This window comes from Gavia stellata, chromosome 27 (genome assembly GCF_030936135.1).
Source record: "Gavia stellata isolate bGavSte3 chromosome 27, bGavSte3.hap2, whole genome shotgun sequence".
Taxonomy (NCBI): domain Eukaryota; kingdom Metazoa; phylum Chordata; class Aves; order Gaviiformes; family Gaviidae; genus Gavia; species Gavia stellata.
Window position 1 is genome coordinate 4,906,911 of NC_082620.1, and position 13,441 is coordinate 4,920,351.

At 48.3% G+C, this 13,441-nt stretch overlaps 1 protein-coding gene across 1 annotated transcript; it reads right to left on the bottom strand.

The window, feature by feature from the left end:
* Positions 1-4,490: 4,490 nt before the first annotated feature.
* On the bottom strand, positions 4,491-11,007 carry H6PD (hexose-6-phosphate dehydrogenase/glucose 1-dehydrogenase). Its single transcript, XM_009808156.2, has 4 exons — positions 10,381-11,007; positions 9,062-9,179; positions 6,592-6,861; positions 4,491-5,913 (listed from the first exon to the last, which is right to left on the bottom strand). The coding sequence occupies exons 1-4, from the start codon at positions 11,005-11,007 to the stop codon at positions 4,556-4,558; spliced, it is 2,373 nt and encodes a 790-aa protein (XP_009806458.2). The 3' UTR covers positions 4,491-4,555.
* Positions 11,008-13,441: the final 2,434 nt, after the last annotated feature.

Here is a 13,441-nt window from a genome sequence, read left to right on the forward strand (position 1 = left end):
TTGCAGCAAGAAAACATCTGATTTAAATCCTCCCATCCTCCTCTTGCCGGGAAAATGAAGCCTTCCCCAGGGCAACGGGATGAAATTGCCGTGCTTCTCCTCCCCTTTCTGGGGGCCACTGCACCTTTTCTTTCTATGTAGTGGAGGTGCCAGGTGAGACCTTCCTTTCATGGAGGAGGAGGTGGCTGGTTCTGGACAGGAACACTTGGGTATCAGCTCAACAGAGGCTGGGCCTCCGCGCTGGCACCGTGCGTAGTGCCTTCCTAGCCAGAGTCATGGCACAGCTCGTTCTTGAAGTCCAACTGCATAATCTCAGCTCACAGATCTTGAGCAGATTATAGTTAAAAATACAGCCGTATTATAAAGTCTATGTTATTAAGCAACTCTGTACTATGGCAATAGTATCTATGGAAATGCAACTCGGGGAGTAAATGTGGATCAGCGGAGACTTTCCCCTAAGGCTTGGCGATTTCAGGACCTTGCATAGCACTGGGTGATTCCATCTTCTCACCTTAAAAGGGCTTTGGCTGTTCCTCTGTTTTGAAAAGTCCTGGCCTTGTTTGGATGATACACAAAAAAAGGTCAGAGTGAACATTTAAGACTGCTGGCTTCACACTACAGAAAATTCAACATTGTCCTCTTTGTACTCACCAAGACGACAGGAAAAAACCAGAAAGACCACCAATCTTTGAAAGAAATTAAAAGACACTTTTGTTAAAAACTATTTATTTTTTATAAATATAATTCTCTATTCATTACACAACATGAAAGGAATCACAAAACTTTACTCATGGGAAAACAAGATTTTACAACTTGATATATAAAAGTTGAAGTGAAAAATGAATTACTTCCAGTGTTAGTTTTCTGTAAAACATATAATCATACCATTGAATTCTAGGAATGCACTTGCCATTTAAAAAAATAAAATTGGTATCAATAATCACTTATGGGAGAAACAGACTATAAGAAGTTACTCCATGGAGTTGCTTTTGCAAAGGAAGGTTAATACAAGCTCTCAAGAAGGTGCACACCTCCTATTAATAGCTTTCACAAAATAAAAATAGCACTGCTTCCTTGGCCTATAGCCCAGTGGATTTCTACCATTCTTCCTCATCAGAGTTCTTGCTCGTTTAACCCTTCTTCCCATCTGCAGTCTCTCTCTTGCCAGTCACAAATTTTATGTATTTAAAAATATTTGGGTTTCATTTGACAAATGCTAAGTATTAACGAGTTTAACAGGAATGTCTGTGTAAAAAGAAAATACAGTTCTACAAAAAACCCCAAACAACCCAGACAGCTACGTTCACCAAGGAAAATGTGTGTAAGCTTTTACTGGATTTTAATAAAATCTAGGATGAATTTTGGGGTGACCCATCAGAGACTTCACAAATGAATCCTATTTTCAGCTGGAAAGAACAGCTGCTGCTCTCTGGGAAAAAAACACAGGCTTATGTAAAAGTGCAAATAAACCTCTCTAAAAATCAGGGTTTATTTCAAAAGGTGCCAGCCAAATATTAAAAATAAAGTGTGGAGAAAGAAGAAAACACCAATGCCACAGTCATCCATAAAGTAGTAATAAATTCTGTCATTCATAATATATTTATTCTCACATAGGTCAATTTTTCATTAAAACTTGCTCCCTCACACCAAATACACAAGAACTGGAATGAAGTTAACAGGGCTATTTTTGTTTAAAACCGAAAAATGATGTTTGAATTTATGGACATACCAGACCTAAAACATCTTCCTCTGCACAGCTGTTTCAGCCACTGTGGTATATTTTGGAGCCAGTGTTTGCTAGCACTAATCTACAGTTATTCCAGAAGAGTTGTTCCAGTTAACTCCTAGGCGTATGCTCTTATTCCAGACTCCACTGTCAGCATATCCACTTGACAAGCAAGTCCTGCAGCAAGGAACCTGCAGTGCTCGCCTTCCTCCCACTTTCCTATGCTACTCTCTTCCCCCGTGATGTATTTTCACCTTTTGGTGTTTGTGCTGGTGGTTAAGCCTGCCTGTAACCATGAAACAGGCAGGAGCAAACTTATTCAAACACCCACAGAAGACGGATAACCAGCCACCCCGGTTGTCAAACCAGACCAGTTAAGGCACTTGTGTCTTTTCTGTGTTTGAGCTTTTGAGCAAGCTGCACCACCGCAACTCCCCTCCTTTCCCATGCAAAAGCAAAGTGATGCGCATCAGTGCAGCTCAGCTCAGCTGAGTCAAATACAGTATGTAAAATGCAGCTTTTCTGGACCTTCTGCAAAGTGGGGGAGGGTGTCTGCCAGAAATCGCAGCCAGTCCCTGAGAATTTGGCCTTTTCCACTACACATAGCTTCTGCCAGGTTATGTTCTCCCCGGCTCTGTTTGCCTAGGGACTGCTGATGAGTAACAGGCTCTCAAGAGCTTGCTCAGTGCACTTTAATCGAGTGCGATTAGCAGAGGACAACAATTTTGATTTCTGCATTAAGCATTATGCTGAAAGGCAACAACTCCTGGGAGCACAGGCTGCATAGACCTGCCCACCTTGCTTCATGTGCTATCATACTGCAGCCCCTATTTGCACCCGGATTTGCATCTTCATCCCTAGGATTCAGCAGATCCCCGCGCAGGGAAGGATTTGAAGCCAATGCCTATCGCCCAGCTTTCTAAAGCAAAGTCTCCTTCCTTCCCTAAGGAAGCCCTGCAGGCTTTCAGGTCCCTAAGGGGTGACCAGACTCCCAGGTCCAACTCTTGAGGATCCTGTTTTTCCCTTTGTGAGGCTCCAGAGCTGCAAAGGGTGGCCAAGCCTGGCACGGCCTCTGAGCAGCCCTGCTGAAAGAACAGCACCCAACTTGCTGCTGCTGCTCGGGCTCGGGGCGCCATCTCCCGTCAGCATCACGGCCCCTGCCGAGCCCCCCACCCCAGGTCACCTCAGGCCCCGCCATTCCCGCCCGGTCACCCCCACACAGCTACTTCTCTGCCAAAACAGGGCCAGCATACGCAAGGAGAGAGAAATCCCCTTGAAAGGGGCCTCCGCTCCTATGCAGAATCCTCTCTCCTGGCAGCCAGTGCCACATCCATGTTCCAGCTTCCCGCAGGGGCTCTGTCCCATCCTGGTGCCACCCCGGGCGAGCGGTTTGCCTCTAGCCTCTGCATGGACCATCAGCCCAGATTCTCCCATCTTGCACTGTCTTGGTTTCCTTACCAAAAGCTGCACTCTGGTGTGTTGTGGTAAATTACCCATTAGAGAAGATAACGGAGTATTTGGGGATATCATGAAGGCAGCGAGACACCCGTTGCGTGTGGCAGCATTCTGGGAAGGTGAAAATTAGGAAGGGGAGAGTGGGGTCTCTAGGTAGGACGAGATGTCTCCAACCCTTCCTGTGAGCAATGGCACTATACATTTCTATAACCACTTAACATTGTCCTGTCAACACAGAAATGCAATTTGCTAGTTCCGTGTGCCCAAGAGATATGTACAGAGAAAATTCCCTCCCCTTATCAGTCAGTGTCCTTCAGTTCAAACCCAACCACCACCATCCGCAAACACTGTAACCACCGTAATGTGTGCTGTAATGACGGATACGTGGTAGCTTACAAAGCTGCCTCCCGTAGAAATTTTATAAGCCTCTGAATGACACTGCGAGCTTCAATTCTGAGGACAGAAAAAAGTTCATTTCAGAGAAAGAGACAAAGACAGAGAAAGACAGTTAAAGAAAACATTTCTTTGCTGGCTAAACCCAAACAACAACTCTGAACACCAAGCTTTTCCCTCAATAACTATTGCACTGCAGGCAAATAGCAGCTCTGTGAACTGCCATATTCCTCACCCTGTCCCCATTATTCTAACAGCCTAAAAAGCAATGTGTCTTCCTTCTCCATCCCCCATGGTATCAGCTATCCACTTAATCAAAGCACCAAATTACTGCTGATAAACTCAGCCTCTGCTGCTGGGCAATTTGCAAAGACTCGGGACTGCAGTGAGCTCACAAATCAGCGTCAGCATTTCGGGGCCACATGCCACAAAAGCAAATAGGTGTGTCTGCTTCCAGGAGAGCAGAGCCATAGTCGGTGGCTGCACGTACGAGACTACAGACCCATGTGCACAGAACCATCATTTCACCGAGGCGACAACTCTGTCGCAGCCAGACTGAGCGGGGCACAGGATGAACACGTTATTACCATCTTCTAGCCTGAGAATTAACAAAGAAAAAAAATTTGGCACATACTTAATTTAACAAGTCTCCCGTAGTGCCTGCGAGGTAGTTAAAGGCTAATAACCACAAAGGCCTGACAAGGAAAACTGAGGCACTTCAAAGTGAGGTAATTTGTCCAATGTCACAGTGAGAATCCCTAGCAGAGCCAGAAACGCTGCACTGGGCTCTTGGCTCCTACTTAGCTCTGAACACTGAGCCGAGCTCCCTTCTGGGCTCAAATGTCAGAGGCACCGCAGGCCACGGATTTCCCAGAAGGTTAGAGGAGTCCATCAGAGATGAAGCTGCTGCTGGCAACAGAAAAACATGGACATTGTGTACGAAAATCGAGGCTGTAAGGGAGGAGGGACACTGTGAAAGCATCACCCAAGCAGAGCTTCATAATCCACATACCACACCAGCTGGCCAGAGCTGGGGCTGACACCCGAGATAGGCCATTTCCTTGGCTCATGGCCCACTCTGCTGAGCAGGGTGGTGATGTCGTGCTTACCCTTCCCCAAAACCAGGACAAACACCTGCCTGGCCTTGTTGATGAGGGGCAGGCTAAGGCTCATCCTTTGGTGAGGTTTGACAGGGCTTTCAGTCAGCACCACAGCCTGAGCCCCTTCCAAGCCATTTTCAGATCGGGGGAAGAGCGAGGCAGTGTGCCCATCAGTGCCCACCCCCAGCAGCAGCAGGTCAAAGCTGGCATTGGCCACCAGGGCCATGATCTCCTTGGCATACAGCTCCGTGCCTCTGTCCTCTTCCACACAGAGCCGCTGGTTCAGGTGCACAGGCATAGGGTGGACGTTGAAGTAAGGCACCCTGACACTCTGGAGGAGGTGGTTGTGCAAGCTGAAGAAGTTGGACTCAGCGTCGGTGAGAGGGACACAGCGTTCATCTACCAGCCAGATGTGGGTGTGCTTCCACGGGAAGGCGTAATGGTGTCTTGCCAGCCGCTGGAATAGGACCACTGGGCTTGAGCCACCTGAGAGGGCCAGGTGGAACTGCCCAGAGTGTGCCACAGTCCTGCTTGCTATCTTCTCGATGTCAGAAGCCAGCTGGGAAATCAGGTCCTCAGACCATGCTGAGACCAGGGGACTTTGCCGGAATTTGGACTGGATTGTCTTGTAATCACTTGGTGTCAGCCTGTTGGGGTTCAGCAGTTCCACTGGCTCTGCCAGCGTGAACGCCACTTCCCCACCCACCATTTCAAAGTCTAAGAGGTGCTGGTTCTCCATGCCCCCAGGGTAGAGGCGCAGGGGCTGGTGCGAAATGCTATCCAGCAGCGGTGTCCAGAATCCCCAGGAGGCCAGCAGGTTCTCCGTGGTAATGAAGAAGTCCTTCCTGCCATGGTAGATGTTGGAGATGAGGACAGAATAGGCATCTCTCTCTTTCACAGGGCTGTACACATAGTAATCAGACAATGGTTGTCCAAAAATGTGCAGGTCTGACTGACCCACTGCTTCTCTCCAACTGCCTTCTGGCATGACAGGCCTGAAAAGGTTCCTGCTCACAAGCACCGCAGGGGTGTTGAGTGCGCCGTGCCCGATGTAGAAGATGATCTGCTTGGCTTTACATTGGCTGTGCCCTGCATCCCTCAGAGTCTCGCTCTGAGTGCAGTAGGCCCGGTTCTTGAAGAGAACACGGACATAACCTACCCGTTCATCCAGAGCTTTCCCAGAAGTGAGCAGGAAAGGGACCCCTTCCCAACGCAGGTTGTCACTGTGAATCAGCACACCTGAAATGACAGTGATCTCAGCTACCAAATTAAACCTGAACAGCAAGCAGATTTAAGGGGTTCTCTATCACCTACCCATTATTCTCCTTCCTTAGTTCCCAGAAATCTTGGCATCCACTGTGTCTCTTGCTCCACATTCAGTCCTTTCATGACATGACTGGACTAACTGCTCTCCAGCTACCCTGCTGAGCTTCCTCCCAGGTATCCTACCTGATTAGCCTCACCTTCCAGGAAACCAGTTTCTGAGCATGAATATCATTCAGACAAAATCTTTAATGTTCAGAAGACACACTGTAGCCAGAGATGGCCTTGTGGTCTACTAATCACAGAGAACTGCCAATGCTTTACCCCTCAGATGCAGAGAGCAGCTGGACTTTATGAAAATGCAAAGGAGTTTGTAGGCCACTTCTAAAAATAACGTAGAGATCTTATCAAGAATAACGGGACTTAGCTCTTACGCAATGCTTCCCATTCATTGGATCATGAGTTAACTAACATGACAACAGTATTATCTTGTTACAGCTCCCAGTTACCATGCCGGTGGATTCCTGAAGACACCCCTGAATCAGCAGTGAGGTCCAAAGTCATGGACCTGGTATCAGCATGCAAGGACTCGCATCTCCTGCTCTCCTCAGCTCTAGACTACTCCCCTCCCCAGGCTCCAGACCAAACTCTCACCTGCAAAGGTTGGTGTTGTGCTGATGTAGTCTTGTGCCTTCTGCAATTCCTCCTGCACTTGGCTGGCATATGCCTGATACTGACCCAACACGGCACTGTTTTTCTCCAGGCCCCGCAAGGACTGGAAGACCTGCAACTTGCACTGCAAAACCTCTTCGGCCCTGCTCACATTGGCTGGGAGCTCCATGGTCAGGAACATCAGGGCCTCCGTGAGGTGGTTCTGCAGCACGTCCCGGATGACTCCATACTGCTCATAGAAGCTGATGCGGCCTGAGGACAAAGAGGAGGTAAGATGCTGGTAAACTCGTGTGGGTTTCTTGCAGCCTTGCCCTCTGCATGTGTAACGTGGGTGCCAAGGAGAACAAAGAGCACGAGCCCTAATTGGTTTGCACCAAGCTCCTCTTCTCCTGGCCCAACAATTAGTTTGAAGCTATCAAGCTCAAAGAAGTTGTGGATGTCCCATCACTGGATGTGTTCAAGGTCTGGTTGGACAGGGCTTTGAGCGACCTGACCTAATGAAAGGTGTCCCTGCCCATGACAGGGGGGTTGAACTAGATGATCTTCAAAGATCCCTTTCGACCCAAACCATTTTATGATTCTAAGCCTTTCCTCTCCCTCCAGAGGGGCTTCCAAAATGTCTCTGCTACTAAAATAAGGATAAAAGGTTCCCACAGGACTGCTTGTCCTCCACAGAGCCATACATAATCCTCCTTTTGGGTGCATACAGAGCCTAAACCCAGTGGGGAATAATGCTCTCGCCTCATACTTCCTGAGTGCACAGAGCAGAAGGCAGCTTTGCTTTCTGGGACTGCTTGTGCTTTCAGAAGCTGTGGTCAGTGACCGGCAACAATATCAGCTCAAACCTCCCACATACAGCACAATGCAGGGCCCCTGTATACTCCTGTCCCACAGGTCACAGCACCTTGACCTGGGACTCCACACAACGTGCAGTTCTATGCAAAAAGCTTTGACAGAGTAGCTGGAAAGCAGGGTCAGAGCAGGGACCCCAGCAGCTCTATAGCTCCACACCAGGCCCACAGAACAGCTGAAGCTGGGCCCTGGCAATGAGCAGTGCTCTTCACTGCCTCTTTTCCCCTGGTTTTCATGTCCTCAGAAGGCTCTGGCTGAGCCATGCCCTTGAGAGACCAAATTTCATGCACAAAGCCCTGCTTCTCCTTCCCTGCCTGACTTATCACACAGGTGGGAACAGGGGGAGAAGGACAATGCACTTATAAAGTGACTCAAACAGATGCCTTTCTGTAGTCCAGCAGCAGCAGGCTGCACACTGCAGTCTACATCACGGCCATAGGCTTCCCCTATTGATTGATACATTTATCTCCCTTGCTCTAATCCAAAGGCACATTCATTAATGTAATCAATGCTGCAGACTTGCTGGGAGCCAGGCTGCCAGCTGAAGCCACACAGGGGAAAAAAGACGTCAAATGAAAAATTACGAAGTTGTTCAGAGCGGGGAGGGTTCAGGGTGTAGCTGGGGCTATGCACAGACAACACTGTTCTCCCTAAATCTCTCTGCAGTGCATCCCTCTCCCACAAACAGGCCCAGGTGAGATCTGGGCTGCCAAACCAAAGATTACTCCAAGTTTGATAAAGTTGCATTAATTGAGTTTGTGGTGGCTGAGGAAGGAAGGGAGGGAGGAAGGGGGGAGGGAGGAAGAAGACAGAAGAGGAGGTAAAGTGAGTGGAGAAGCAATCCTGATTTTGCAGAACTGAGGGCGCCTGACATCCCGAGAAGTGCTGCGGGTGGCAGTCCAGCTCAGAGTGCTTTATGCTGAGCACTGCAGAGCGGATGCTGCAGCATTGCAGGGAGAGATTGCAGCCGTGTCCTTCAGCAGGAGACCCATGCTAGCAACTCTGGCCTTGGATTTTCTCTCTGCAATGCTCTTTCTTACTACAGAGAGGAAGCGAAAGAAACAGGCAGACAAACACAGACTGACCTAGGTACCTGGACTAACACCAACTAGCTGATATGAATAACATCCAGGCAAAAGATGCAAGAGCATCTTCTAAAGAATGGCACAAATGTATACTCAGTGTGAGCTTGATAGCTAACAGGACAGGAATACAAAAGGCCAGATTATTGCAGCACTGAACTGAAGTGGCCTTAGATTGCATCAGTTCCAAATCCAGTGCCTTTTACCAAGATTTGGGATAGAAAGCTAGGTGCAATGCCTCCAAAGCTCTGCAGCAGAAAAAGGCGGGGGATTCTGCCTCTGCTCCCAGCTGAACTGCAATGGGAATCTTCTCTTGGAAGCAGCAACACCACCTGGAAGTGAGACAGTCCCTAGCATAGGAAGCGTAAAACAGTCCCTCTCTATTTCCAGGGAGCAACATCTGCTCTTTTTTGTTTCTGCACCAGCACTGCCTCAAGGGCCACTTTCACATAATTAATGAACCTGCCAGTTCTCCTTCTCACTCATTCACCCCAGCTCTGCACACTCGCCTCACCAACCTTTAGCATCCACAGTCTCTTTCAAGACAATCTCCACTCTTTCCACATGATGTCGGTTCCAAATTGGATCCAGAAACTGTCGGTTCTGATCTCGAAAAGGCAGGATATGGGCTACAGCCTGTGAAGGGAAAAATCAAAGACCCAACAAAATCTCACCAGATTTCCACAGTATCTCTGCCTCACTGCCCCATCCAGCACTGGGATATAGCCAGCTCTGGAGTGCCAGCAGACCTGGCACACAGCAGAGAGCAGAGTGGGTCAGAGAAGAGAAAATCAGCAAGAGAGCCTGCAGTGATGCACAATGGGGTCTCCAATGACTGCACAGAGCAGACATTAAAGGTCTTTCTGAGGCATTTTGAGGTTTCATGTGAAAAAGGCTGAACTACAAACTGCAAGGCACTCAGGTTATATCAGTCAAAGGACAAAGGGCTGAGTCAGACCTTCCTGGGACTAACATACAGTTCCAAAGTGCTGAAATACATTAGATCAGATGCTTCTATCACCAAAGCCATCTGCTCTTTTTGGGAGGAAAAAAAACAACAAAAACAAAAAAAAGAGAAGAAATCCCCCCTCTTAGTAGAGATGCTTTTCTTGCAGCTGGACATGCAACCTTCTGAGTAAAATCTGGCCACAGTGTCACAGCTGGAACAGGCTACTTTCAAAATGTGGCATCACATTCCTCTAAAACAAGGATGGCATGTCCTTGAACACATTCCCTCTGGGACAATGCAGCTACACATCCTGAGCTGTCCCTGCAGCAGCCAGTCCTCCATGTCCCGAGTGGAGCACAGGGCAGGAAGAAACGTTCTCCTAAGCATCCCAGCAAAACTAACATCCCATCAGCTCCATATCATATCAAATTAAAAACTGCTTCTAGAAGCCACGGCTAAGCAGAGAGGCCTGCGGGTAATAAGACCGGAGAACTTTGAGAGGGAAAGGGCGTTGCTTACTCAGCGAAATCAAAGCCCTGACCTTGGTGAAAAGACCAGATGAATTTTGCATCTCTCCTTCATGCACACACACAGTTCATCCCTGCACCCTGGCTTCCCTCTGGAGAGGGGACCCTCATCGCTCTAACGGGAGAAAGCCCTGCTTTGGTCTGCACAGTTCTTCTCTGTAAGAGGATGGACAGCAGCACAGCACAAGACAAGAATAACAGTACAGGACTCCATAGGCAAATGGAGGCTTGGGAGCACACTCAGTGGCTCTGCCTAAATCTGAGAGGGGAACAACACTCAGATGCAGAGCTGACATCCAGCACTCTCCCAGCCACTAAGTCCCTCAACCTGGCAGGGGGCTGTGCATTGCGAGCTGCTCACCTGTTTGCCAAGGTAGTGGTCCACCCGGTACATCTCCTCTTCCCTGAAGAAGCTTCTCAGCTCTGCAGCCAGCTGCTGGGCTGACTCCAGGTCATGGCCAAAAGGTTTCTCCAACACCACACGCAGCCAGGCTCCTGAAGGCGGTCTGCAGCTGCTGTTGATGTGGCGGGCAATCTCTGTGTAGGCAAATGGTGGTACTGAGAAGTAGAAGATCCTTCCAGCCTCCTTCAGCCCCTCCTGGCGAAGCAGCGTCTCAATCTCTCGGTTCAGCACAGTGTAGTTTTCGGCAGTCTTCAGCTGGTGGTATTGGCTCAGCTTCAGGAACTGGTCCTTGAGCACAGCACACCTGTTGGGAGATTCATCGGGGGGACAGGCCAGCTTCTTCAGCACATCAAACATCAGCCTCTGCCCTGGCTCCAGAGCCGTCAGTGCAGCCCCATGGAAAGTGAAGCTGTGGCCACTGCTCACTTGGTCCATGTAGAGTTGGAATAGACCCTGCCACAAATACTTCTTGGCCAAATCACCTGTGGCTCCCAGCAAGACCACTGAGATGTGACCCTGGGACACTTCAGCCAGTGATGGGAAGGCTCCCATGAACAACACTGTACACAGCACTCTCCTCAGCATCTTGGGAGAGAAGAGGTAGACCCAGGAACACTAGAGGACAGGATTAAAAAAGAAAATCTGTCAATCCATGTTATAACACTGCAAAACACAATGCCAGGTACCTGCTCTCCCATGGCGGAAGAGCCAGGGACTTCTGCCTGGATCCTGCACCAAACAGTCTCTCCTCCCCTCCATGATTTGAATATGGTAGTAACTGGGGTTCTTGAAAAGACTACAGCCTCCTTATGCAAATCAAGAAGTGGAAGACAGTGTGTGCCCAAGGTCTTTCAGTAACATAAGCATTGCTCCCACAGTTGAGTTAATGAGGGGGTGTCGATGCCTTTAGACTGTGAAACTGAAATCCATTTTAATACAAATTTCAGTGCTGGCTACAAACGAACACATGTGCCTGCAAATTAAGTACTGCCTTCAACAGCCTCCTGTTTGGGACTTTGCTCAAATGGCAGTATGCTGTCTTGGCATTGCTTCATGTCAATATTGTCACAGCAGCTCAAGAGACAAGTATGACCACTGGCAGTTCCAGTACACAGGCTCTTCTTTAATACGCTGCACTTAAATGACTCATGTGCACCACCACTCTCATGAACAGAGTTAAATTAGGGTCTAATGAGCTACTGGGAGACAAACGGTCTGATAAAACAACACAGGGGAAGAAGAAGTTTAGCCCTTAAAGTTGAGTCTAGACATGAGCCAGTCTAGATGCTGCCTCATGGTTGTGTATGCAGCCAGGAGACAATGTGGGGTTTGTGTTCTGCCTACTGCAACTTTCCGTCAGTGAAGAGTGCATGTCAGCACCCGTTCTGGCCTTCTCCACCCAGTACCCATTCAAACCACTGCAGCCAGTAACAGCTGGTCTCCCTGACCAAAAAGCCCCTTTGCTCATTCTTTTTTATTCTTGTTTCTCTAATCCAAAATAAAGTTGTTTGACACATTTAGTTCTTATACCTAGAAACACAGCAATGACTTTACAACTCAAGAGAGATAATCCGGAACAAGTTAATAAACCATTGTGCCGTTATCATTACATCAAGTATTATCTCAGAAGCTCTTACGCTGGCTATCTCATTCTCTTAATTTCATTTTCTTAAGTTGTGTTTAGTTGGAACATAGCCTTCACAACACACAAGATAATTAACTCCTTTAAAAACTTTTGGTTCAGGTCAATAAATTTATATCTTTTCATTTTACCTGTGTAGGAAAACCAGCCATTTTTTGACAGTAAGAGGAAAAAGTACATGGCTTTTTTATACTGGTGCAGTTGCAGTCTCACTACGCTTTGCACTGGCATGATCACACCATTTTAAAATGGCAGTTTCATGACCATACAACTGAGACATGGATCTTGGGTATGAGAATGAACATGATCATCTAAACCTTTTGCAGGCAGAGACAAGACAGAAAAGTGTCTCATCAGATTTATACCTTCACAGCCAGCTAGAAAACATACCCCTGGCTCCATTGCTCCAGTTACAGCTGTACATATGCCCTAGGACCAAAAGCTGTTAGCTTTTACCTGCCCAGACTTAACTCAGGATTGTTTTTCCTATCCTGGAGCAAAAGGCCTGGTCCTTGCTCCCCTTGAATGGCAGAGGGATGAAACACAGATGTTGTCCTACCTCTTGACTCGTCCTCCCCCTGGAAAGCTCCCAGAAAAGTCACTGTGCCATCACTAAATCAGCACAGGATCTAAGTCAGCTAAAGGATGAAGGTAACTAAATCAAAACAAGGAATTTCTCAATAGCTCTCCCTATCTGCACCTTGAACTGGTCTTTATAAATCTTGTGTTTCTCTCCCCAGCAGACTTACCTGAATAATACAGGAGCTTTACAGAGACTGCAGTGGCAAAAGTAGCTGGAAACTTGTCGTCTTCACAGCCCCTCCAGAGTGCAGCTCTCTCTTCTCCTGTGACTGAGTGTCCAGCAAGCAAATAAGATAAGGCAGGTTGTTCCCTTTCTGGTAAATGGAAGGAAAGACCAAGTTACAGCAGAGAAAAAATGAATGTGCCTGTGCCAGCAGCATCCCAGCACATCCCAGCTCTCAGCCCATACATGTTGGCTATGCTAAACCGTTTGTGAGCCGGCAAAATACAGGCATATGTGGCAACTCTGGCTCCAGAGCGTCCTCCTGACTAACTCCTCTGCTTTGCATGTGAGCTCAGATCCATGCTGAGGGTCTCCAACTGAGACCCTAGAGAGCCTCCCTGGAGCAGTCCCCCACTCGGCTTCCCAAGACCCCGATGCAGTGAGAAGGGGGCAGTTTTAGTGAGCCCCCCTAAGGCAGCAGGACAGCACTTGTGCGATGCTGCTGTGCCCCCGGGCTTCCTTCTCAACGGTCAGTTTGCATAGAGACTCCTTGGCTTTTCCTTCCCCGTTTCCTGCACGGAAATCACACAGCAGCTGAGCATCAGTGAGCCAACCACAACTGCAGCCCGCTC

Coding starts and splice junctions, on each gene's coding strand:
- H6PD (XM_009808156.2), bottom strand. CDS start 11,007: ATGCTGAGGAGAGTGCTGTGTACAGTGTTGTTCATGGGAGCCTTCCCA. Junction 6,862..9,061: donor AGAGACTGTGGATGCTAAAG/GTTGGTGAGGCG, acceptor CTTTGTCCTCAG/GCCGCATCAGCTTCTATGAG. Junction 5,914..6,591: donor CACAACACCAACCTTTGCAG/GTGAGAGTTTGG, acceptor CTGTCATTTCAG/GTGTGCTGATTCACAGTGAC.